This window comes from Nannospalax galili, unplaced genomic scaffold (assembly GCF_000622305.1).
Source record: "Nannospalax galili isolate Female #2095 unplaced genomic scaffold, S.galili_v1.0 scaffold1733, whole genome shotgun sequence".
Lineage (NCBI taxonomy): Eukaryota > Metazoa > Chordata > Mammalia > Rodentia > Spalacidae > Nannospalax > Nannospalax galili.
The window spans coordinates 682,630-693,717 of NW_008333708.1; the positions used below are offsets into that span (position 1 = coordinate 682,630).

Sequence of the window (11,088 nt, forward strand, 5' to 3'; positions counted from 1 at the left end):
GAACCCCTTTGCCAAAAACGTATTCATATCTTATAAACCACCTATGGTAGTCTGTGCTGGTTATAGAATATTTACAAAGCAGATTATGTGCAAATTATTTCATTTTAGAAAATTAAAGAGTGGATAAGATAATCCACAAAATAATTGTCTCAAAGGGTCAATAATAATATAATCTGTTAGCTACACAATAATTCCTAAGCAAGATTTGGTGGTACATGCTTTTAGTCCCAACACTATCAAGGCAGAAGCAGATGCAGACAGATCTCTGTAAGACCAAGGCCATCCTGGTCTGATTAGTGAGTTCCCGGCCAGTTGGGGCTATGAAGAGACCCTGCCTCAAAAAAACTGTTCCTAACATGGAAGTTATGGACATCTACATTAAAAAATGTCCTACAGAGAATAAGTATTTTTGGGATGCCCAACTCTAAGTGATGCATCTACAATGGAACCTCTAGAAGTAAGGCTCACTGAACATAGTGGAACAAGGGGTAGAGAGAGTTCTAATGCATTTTTCAAATTTCATTAGTGAACCTTCCTCATGCCACAGAAGGCCATGAACACAGAAGGCCACAACTGTCCAAAGTGTAGAGAATAAGAGGCTGCAGAGTATGTGTCCCTGGATAGGACTTGTATATTAAAACTCACCCACCTGGGGCTCAGGAAACATCGCAGAAGAGGGGGCAAAAAGATTGTAAGAGCCAGGGGTGGTACATGACCATAAAGAAACAGTCTTACAGACTCCTTGGAACTTGCTCATATGAACTTACCGCAGTGGTGATAGCATTCACAAGACCTATGCAACCTCCAACAGACAAAAAACAACATTGAACTGGAAAAATAGGCAGGGGGCTCCAACCTTGGCCCCGGAACTGTATTTACAGCTAATCATTGCTGGGTGATAGAGAGTTGATCTTCTTTAAGAGAGTAAAACTAAATAGACTGAACAGACTGAAGTGGATGAACTCACATGAAGGGACATCTGGGTACACAAACTTGACTCAATAGGCCATAACATATATGACACATTACATGAAATCCTATGGCTGTGCTATAAGGGGGTGCAAATATGGCAGGGTATCTAAATATGTCTAAGATGTGCTTTATGAAATACCAAAAATCCAATAAAAATATACCATTATAAGGACAAAAATTAAATGTCCCCATGATTTTTCTGAAGACTGAAATGTTGTTTATATTTTACTAGCTATTAAATGGATATATTTTTATTTGTTCTCCTGTAATATTTTTTAAAAACATCCTTTTATATTCAAGGGCCCATATTACACTGAAGGTTGAATGTATAACCAATGGAATCTGGAAATTTCCTATAACATTGATTGCTACTGAGCCTGAAGTGGAGGATGTCATTGACATCCAAGGTGTTGGATTATTTAAGACAGCTATGACGGAATTTAGACTGACAAGTCAGACAAGGTAATATATATATATATATATAACTGATCTTATGAGTAGAATTAATGCTGAACTCTCGAATGAAATTTAAAATAGAGTATCTAGGTCATATATAGCTGGTGAAGCCTGAATAATACTATTTTTTATGAGACAAAGCTTTATAGACTTCATAACATTTTATTTACAATTTGGAAGACCAAGTTAAGTGATGACCACTAAGACAAGCAAAATTATAAATAATTAAACTTTGAAATTTAGAGTAATGTGTACATTTGTTTCAAAGGATTATTTAATGTATTTTCTAAAGATTGATTCCCTGTTTTTTTAATGAGCTATACTGGGATGATAAATGGTTTAAGTACAGGTGCTTGGGTGACCTGCATCAATTCTTTTTACAGTCCTGTTGGCTTTCTATTTCTGTAGCTTTGCATTTCTGGAAATTTTCTAAAAGTGAAATCACACAATACAGAATCTTTTTCATATTACCTGCTACACTGCCCTTATTTGAAATTTAATAATATTCAGAATAAATTCCCCTCAGTGTATTATATGCATTTATTTTGTTAGTTTTCAAGAGTATATGATTTTTATATTGGAGGTTTCCTCCATGCATATAATATATTTTGATCAAATCAAACCCAATTCTATCCCATCAAATTCCTGCCCTATTATCCCCCCACCATTTTTCCTTTCCAACTTCATTTGCTCTCCCTTTTTTTAACCTATTAATTCTCCTCAGTGCTGCTTGTATGTACATGAGTGAGGGACAATCTACTGGAGCACAGGTAGCCTTTCAGGGACTGCAATCATGAACAAAATTTACTCCCCCTTTCCCTGCAGCCATGAATTGTCAATAGCTCCTAAACTCAAGGTGGGACTTTATGTCACCTCCATCCATGCCACAATTTTCTCTGCCTTGATATTGCACAGGCCTTCTGCATGTAGCCTTTACTGCTGTGGGTTCATATGTGCAAATGCCTTGTCACGTTCAGAGGACACGTTTTGGTCACAGTAATTCTCTACCTTTGATTCTTATAATCGTTATATATCCCCCTTCTGTGTTGCTTTCTGAGCCTTAGGGCAAGTGAATATGATATAGATGTCCCATTTAGAGCCAAGCATGTTACAATCTTTTATTCCCTGCAGACTGATCAGTTGTGGGTCTCCATATTAATCACCATGTACTGCAAATAGAAGCTTTTGATGAGGGGTGAGAAAAGTACTAATCTGTGGATATAAAGATAGAAACATCTGGAGCATTGTAACACTATGCCCCCTTAGCAGAAAAATAGTATTATGTTCTCCACAGGGGCCTATGACATAGCCGTTCCTGGAATTTTGACCCAGTTAACAATTACAAGAATGAGTTTTGTCTTTTGGAACAGGCTTTAAATTCAGTAAGAAAGTATACATAGAACTTTCCAACATTATACAAACTAGCCAGTAGGAATGAAGCTTCCAGATAGGTACCAACTTGATTTTCCCATATCTTTTGACTCAAGTATGTCATTTCTTCAACAATAGGGTCTAACCATCAAATTCTGGAGGGTAAGCAAAATAATAGCATTAGCCTCACCTATAATATTTGAGGGGTGGTGTATGGGACCCCATTGACCAACAACACCTTGAAAAGAGTTAACCCTTGCCTAACCCTGGGCTTTTTGTTTGATAGCCTGTGGTTGTTGGGAGAAGCCTTGTTCCTGTTACAGAATACCTCCATTTTAAAAGTGATTTTATATATGTCTGTATATGTTTATGTAAATATATAGGAGAGTCTATGTTAATATATTTCCATATAGTATGGGGCATTTTCAGAGGTCTTTAGTAATAGTTATGGCTTCCCATACTTCCTTTTCATACAACAGTTCTTGATGTAGTTAAGACCCCCTTTCCATCCATGCCCCCCCCAATGGGTCTCATGTATTCTGCCATACATGTTAAGTCACATCTGGTGAAGCATTTTACCCAATGTCCTTTGGTGCTAGTTAATCCACTGGAGTCTATTCAGACTGTCTAGGATTCTTTTTTATTTAAATTTGTTCTTATTGAATTTTTATGTATTACACCCCCACTGGCACCCTCCCCTAGCACTCCTCCCACTGGAATTCATACATTCTGTCATTAGTGTTAAGGCCTACTGTTTACTTTCCCTCACCCAGCTGTAATCAGTCTCCAGCAGTTCTCAGACTAGGGCCAGCCCATCACCCATTTCCCTTGCACCACTCTGGGCCCTTTACTGATTGAGTTGTCATGGGTCTTGTGCTCGACATCATCATTACCAAAAGTTCACAGGAGCAAGCGTCCAGTGGCCTGAAAGCCTCTGCTTCCTTGTGTTCATGGACCAACTCTGGTTCTTACATTCTTTCTGCCTGCATCTTCCACAATGTTCCCTGAGCCATGGGTGGGTGAGATTCGATATAGGAGTCCTATCCAAAGACACACACACGGATGTTTCTTGTTCTCTAAAACTCATTCAGGTATGGTCCTCTGTGTGCATCTCACTCTGAAGATTTGCTGATGAGAGTTGAGGGATCCACTAGTATTCACTCCACCCCCTATTCTACTATGTTCTTTGAGCCTTAGTTGTAGACTTTCCACTGTAGATATGTCACCTAGGGGTGGGCACCTCTCAGATATATATTCTTTGTGTGTGACCAGTTCTGAAACTCTGCAATAGCCTTCATCTTTTGTAAAAAAGAAGCTTCATTGATGAGTGGTCACCACGTGTGGGCAGGGTCCAGGTGCTCTCAGGCAGTCCCCTAAGTTCTCAGCACCTATGCCAGAGGGAGGCCGGAACAGGCACTCTCTCAGTTTCACCTTCCTATGATCTCTGTTTTACCCTCAATCTATTGAAATTTCACATCCCCTGATGACCCCTTCCTAGTTTCCAATGTTATATAGGTACATTTTCAATATCCATTCATCATTTGCTGACAGCTGGGCCATTTCAATTTCCTGGCTATTGTGAATAGAGCAACAGTGAACATGGATGAGTAAGTATTTCTGTAGTAGGATAGAAACTTTGGGGAATATGCCAACAAGTGGTGTAGCTGAATTGTAAGTGGTGTAGCTGATCTACTTCTAGCTTGGTGAGGAATCTCCACACTGATTTCCATAGTGGCTTCACAAGTTTTCACTCCACTGGCAATGAATAAGTGTTGCCTTTTCTCTTTCTGTACCAGCATTTGTTCTTTGTTGTTAGAATTTTCACAATTCTGGACTGGGTAAGATGAAACCGCCATGCAGTTTTAACTTGCATTTCCCTGATGGTTAAGGATGTTGAACATTTAAAAATGTTTTTCAACTGTTTGTACTCCAACTTTTGAAAGCTCTCTGTTTAATTCCATGCCCCTTTTTAAAATTGGGTTAGTTGATTATTAATGTTTACTTTTTTATGTCTTTGCATAGTCTAGATATTAACTTTCTGTCAGAGGTATAAGTGGTAAAGATGTTTGTTTGTTTGTTTGTTTGTTTTACCATTTTTTAAGTTCCGTCTTCATTTAAATGGTGGTGTATTTTGCTCTAAAGAAGCTTTTTAATTTCATGTGATTTCATTTGTGAATTGTTGGTCTTAATGCCTGTGCTATCAGGGTCATATTCAGAAAGGGAATTCCTGTGCTTATTACATTCCACTGTATTTACTACTGTATTAGTTACTTTTCTGTTGCTGTGATAGAAACAATGACCAAATCAATTTATAAAAGGGAGAGTTTATTTGAGCTTACAGTTCCTAATGGGGTAAGAGCCCATCATGGCAGGAGGCATGGTAGCAGAGGTGGCTGGAGGAGGAGTGGAAGCTAGGCTCTACATCTTCAAGCAGACACAGGAAGCAAAAGAACAACTCAAGATCCAGCAAGGCTTAAGACCTCTCTGAGCTCACCCACAGAGGCATGTTTCCTCCAGCATAGCTACACTTTCTAAGACCTCCCAAAACAGTGACATCAAGTGTGGTCAAAAATGTCCAAATACTTGGAGCTTATTAGGGTCATTCTCATTATAACCATCACATTCCACTCCCTAGCCCCCATAGGCTCATGACCATTTAAAATACAAAATTGATTTTAGTCCAACCTTAAAAGTTCCCATAGCCATTTCCAGTCTCAATATGACTCAAAAGTCCACAGTCCAAAGTCTCTTCTGTGACTCAGGGAAATCACTTAAGTGTAAGCCCCTGTAAAATCAAAAGATAAATTACATACTCCTAACATAAAGTGGAACCAAACACACATTCCCATTCCAAAAGGGAGGAATAGAAGCACAGTGAGGTAATATTGGACCAAAATAACACCAAAAAACAGCAGGACAAACACCAAATCCAGTAGCTCCATGTCGACTTCTGGGATTTTACTTCCAAAAGGCTTAGATGGCTCAGCCTCTCCAACTTTGGTGTGTGCAAAACACATCTCTCTGTTGGGCTTGTACCACTCTCTGTATATATGTCTTCTTGGCAGATGCCTCACAGCTCTGTCATCAGAAACGTCTTCTTAGTGTCTCCACTGACAACCAGACTTCACTTTCACAGCTTCAAGCAATTGTCTGTTGGGGCATTCTTTATTCAGGACAACCCCTGCTGCACGCTGCCTGACCTCAGCTGCTCTGAAACCATGGAGAAAGAAACAATGACCCCTTCACTCTTGCATCTTTCATGACTCTAAAGCCAGAACCAGGTGAACACATTGCCAATATTTGCTGCAGGTTTAAGATGGATCCCAGACTGCTTTATCCATTTTAAAACCTTTTCTCTTCAGTGGCCCAGGCAGCATTTTTCTTTCACAAGTTGGAAACTTAGCTATGTGTCATCTTGCCCTGGAGGCACTCTCTCCATTTGTTTAAGTGCAAATCTCTAGGCCTCCCCTTAATCATTTAATCACATTATCAAAGGGATCCACTCCAGTACAGTAGCACAGTGGAGGCTCCAACATTTATCTTTCTAGTCGATTTTTCAATCCAAACTGCACATTCTGTATTTCTTTCTACCCCATTTGCTCTTTTACACTGTAGGTTTGCATAATATTTGCCATTAATAACCACTCCACGATCTCTATATTAGGCTGTCTTGAAATTTCTACTGCCAGAGAAATTAGTCCATTACTTTTCAACTTAGCCTCAGGTAAACTCTTAGGCTGTAGGCAGACTGCAGCCAGACTCTGGTAAACTCTCCCAGTTGCTGTTTAAGTCCTTATTCCCTCTGGAACTGCTTTGTTTTCAGCACTACCTTCTTCCAATCTCCAGCTAGAATGGACCATTAAGCTTTGCTTATAGAATTAAATCACTTTTCTAGTCCAAGCTTCCAAAGTCTTCCACATTCTTCCAAAACCCCACATGGTCAGGTTCTTCACAGCCAATACCTCACTCTAGGTAACAATTAATGTATTAGTTACTTTGCTGTTGCTTTGATAGAAACACTGACCAAAGCAATTTATAGAAGGGAGAGTTTATTTGAGGTTACAGTTCCAAAAGGGGCAAGAGTCCATCATGGCGAGAGGCATGGTGGCAGAGATGGCTGGAGGAGGAGCAGAAGATAGGCTCTACATCTTCAAGCAAGCACAAGAAGCACAAGAGCAACTCGAGATCCAAGACCTGGCCAGTCTTAAGAACTCTCTAAGCCTGCCCCCAGTTGCATGCTTCCTCTAGCCTAGCCACACCTTCTAAGACCTCCCAGAACAGTGCCACCAACTGTGGACAAAATGTCCAAATACTTGGAGCCTATGAAGACTATTCTCATTCAAACCATCAAAGACACTTTCTCCTTTGTCAGATTCTGGATACCAGCTCTTGTTCTTCTACTTTTTTTTTTTCAGTACTGGGGTTTTTCCTGCTATGAAAGCACTGTATTGCTAAGTTCTATTCTCAGTCTTGTCCTATCAACTAATGAAAAAAAATGGTTGATTTTACTTGATATAATTGTTGTAGATTTTTCTCTTATTTCATTTCTGGTTCCTCTCTATATTTTTTTCAGACTGTATATTTGTACCTAAAACAATAAAATTGCTATTCTGGATTTTCGGTGCATTTATTCATTTATCATTCTTTAATATTGCTTTTACCCTCATGAATATTATCTTTGAAGTTTACTTTGTCCAATATTGTTGTAAGCATGTCTGGTCTTTTAAAATAGTTGTACCATTTTCAGTATCGCTTGTTATGTTGCAAGTAGCATTCAGTTTCGTAGTCCACAAACCCACTTTGCTGATCCCTCAATTTCAGCATAAGCCGAACCAACTTTATATAATTTGCATATAAAGAAATTATGAGTACCTTAGGGATTATTTTGGCATTTAATTTTTCATTTTGTTTGCTCATTTCATCATATTACTGTTTCATTTCTTGCCTGAAGAATTTTTAGAATCTATTATTCATTTATATACTTTACAATATTAATATCAATATTATTGTAGAATTTACTTTTTCATAATTGCTATGAGTGTTACAATATTAATGTACTACTTATATTCTACTGTTATAAACATTTTTATACAATAAGGAAAAAGGAGAAACCTCATTTCCTTTTGAATCCCTTTCACTTACCACTTACCACTTCAATTTTCAGGTGAACTTTTAAAAATTTATGTGAATGATAGTCTATGATACTTTCCCTTATTTTACCCATTGTGTTATTTTTCTTTCTACCTGGACTTCTTGTTGACCTTCTATCTTATTTATTTTGGTTCACATAGTATGGAAGTTCTTTAAAGTAGCCCCACTTTAAAAAAATCACTCTCTTAGCTTTCTTTAATATGAGATTGTGTTTATTTTCCATTCCTTAACAAAGAATCAATTTCCTAATATAGAACTTGTGGAAAAGAGTTATTTTCTTTCAGTACATCCTTCTAGACTCTGTGACTTATGAAGAAGAAATTGCTGTCATTCGATTTGTGCTCCTAATAGCAATGATTCATTTTTCTGTAGTCTCTTTCAAGATATTTTATTTGATTTTATATTATAGAAAATGGGTTTTGGTATGTTTGATATGTAACTGTTATATGTGAAGTCACTATTAGACCAAATTCCATGAAGGAAGTGACTCAGATTCTTTTGTTCAGTGCCCAGGCATGTGAAGGATATTTAATAAATGTGTTCTGTAAGAAAAAACATCCCCAAGTAACTTTGTTTCCATAATAAGTACAAAGTTTGTCACCTGTATCTGTGGGGATTATTGAATGTGACTTTCCATTGAAGAAAACTTAGGGACAAAATAGAAACTGAACATACTTACTAACTTTCTAGAGAATACTAGTTTATATAATTATTTGCTATTTCTATCTGCAGTTTCATAAAACCTCTTAAACTACTATAATATTTATTATATAAATGAAGGAAGGGATCCAGAAACATTTTTACTGGCCCACTAGAGTAACACTACCATAACTATTGGATACATTTTTATTTTTATGTCATTTACTTATTTTGGAATTTTTGAAACAGGGTCTTGCTACTTAGTCCTGGAATACACAGAACTCACTATGCAGACCAAGTTGGTTTCATACTTAAATTGATCCTTCTGCCTCAGCCTATTTATTGCTGAGAGTACACACATGCAGTACTATGCCAGGCCTGTTCTTTTTGTATTTTTAAGTTACCATAAAGAGTGCTGAGTTTCACTGCAGTATTTTCATATATATATGTCATTCTACTTTGTTCTCATTTGGCTCCCTCACATACTACCCTCCGTCTTATTTTCCCTCTACTTCTGGTTTCCTTTCCCCCCCAACACATCAAAGAACAATTGAAGGTCACACATATGATTTTTTAAGGCAATGTGGCTATGTATATTCATATTTACTACATAAAAGTATTACATCAATATATTTAAAATCTTATTCATTATAATCCACACAAATATTCAGTACATTTACTAGCTGCAATTAAATAGAGTTGTGATCATGATTAGAGAGCTCCCCTTCTAAGAATTTAAACATTTCTTACTCATTGATTTGCATAACTTTCTGAGTTTGGTCAGGTATAATATAGTCCCTCTATCATCCAAACTGATTTCTTTCTTAATATATTTTTGTCCTTTGTATACAGGAAGGCTACTGATTTGCTTAACTTACTTTCATATCCTGCTGCTTTGTTCAAAGTATTTATCAGCTTTAGGAGTTTTAGGGTGGAATCTTTGGGTCGTTTATGAATAGAATCATATGAACTGCAAATAGGGATGGTTTGGCTTCTTCCTCTCCAATTTGTACCTTCTTCATTTGTCTTATTTCTCTAGCTAAAAATTCAGGTACTATATTGAATAGGAATGGAGAAAGTGGGCATCCTTGTCTTGTTTCTGATTTTAATGGGATTTCTTTGAGCTTTTTCTCTACACAGTATGATATTGTCTCTGGGCTTGTAATATATCGCCTTTAGTATATTGAGATATATTCTCTGTATCTCCTAGATTTTCCGTGACTTTTATCATAAAAAATGTTGGATTTTGTCAAAGGCCTTTTCTGCATCTATTGAGAAGATCATGTGATTCCTCTCCTTGTTTCCACTTATGTGATGAGTTACATTTATTGATTTACATATGTTGAACCAACCCTGCCTCTCTGGAATAAAGCAAACATGATCATGGTGGATGTTATTTTGATATACTTATGATTCAGTTTGCCAGCATTTTATTGAGAATTTTTGCGTCTGTCATAAAAGAGATTGGTGTATAACTTTCTTTCTCTGGTTTTTGGTCTCAGGGTACTACTATTTTCCTAAAATAATTGGAAACGTTCCTTCCTTTTTTATTACAGATTAATTTGATGAATATTGATGTTACTTCTTCTTTGAAGTTCTTGTAGAATTCTGTACTCTATCAACTGGTTCTGGACATTTTCATTTTAGTAAAATTTTAATTACTAATTATATCTGTTTGTTAGCGGTCTATTTAAATTATATACTTCATCTTAGTTGGATTTTGGTAGGTGAGCATATCTAGAAATATATGCATTTCTTTCAGATTTCCTAGTTTCATAGGTTTTTAAAGTATATTCTTAAGATTATCTGAATTTCCTCAATATCTGTTGTAATGTTTCACTTTTCATCTCTGATTTTTTTACTTTATTAATTTGGTCCTTTCTCTTTTGGTTAATTTGGCTAAAGGTAGGACAAGTCTTGTTAATCTTTCCAAAGACCAACTCTTCATTTCGTTGATTCTTTGGGGGTTGTGGCTCAGAGGTTAAGAACACTGACTGCTCTTGCAGAGGACTGGATTCAGTTCCCCAGCATCCACGTGGTGGCTGACAACCATCTGTAACTCCTTTTCCAGGGGAATCCATTCCTCTCTTCTGATCTCTGAAGGCATTGCACAACACACATTTGCTGCACTTACATCCATGCAGGTATAATACTCATACACATTAAAATTAATTGTACCACATGTGCGCAATGCTCATGTACTGGATTTCTGATCACCTGGAAATGGGGTTGCACAGGATTGTCACTCACCTTGTGGGTGTGTGGAACCTAACCCACATCCTCTGCACAAGCTGCCACTGCTTTTAATGGCTGAGCCATCTCTCTAGACCCTCACTGAATCTTTGTTTTGTTTTAGTTGTTGTTGTTTCCATTGCCTTAATTTCTCCCATGATTCTTATTACTGCTTCCTGTCTACTGTTTTTGTATGTTTCTTGTTTTTCCAAGGTGGATCATAAAATTAATATGCTCTCTCTCTCTCTCTCTCTCTCTCTCTCTCTC

At 37.2% G+C, this 11,088-nt stretch overlaps 1 protein-coding gene across 1 annotated transcript in view; it reads left to right on the forward strand.

The window, feature by feature from the left end:
• Positions 1-11,088, forward strand: part of Cfap47 (cilia and flagella associated protein 47) — a 337,765-nt gene that overhangs the window by 305,020 nt on the left and 21,657 nt on the right. The window contains exon 62 of the mRNA XM_029561230.1: positions 1,273-1,434. Within this exon, the coding sequence (XP_029417090.1) occupies positions 1,273-1,434 (162 nt within the window). The remainder of the gene's footprint in view (positions 1-1,272; positions 1,435-11,088) is intronic.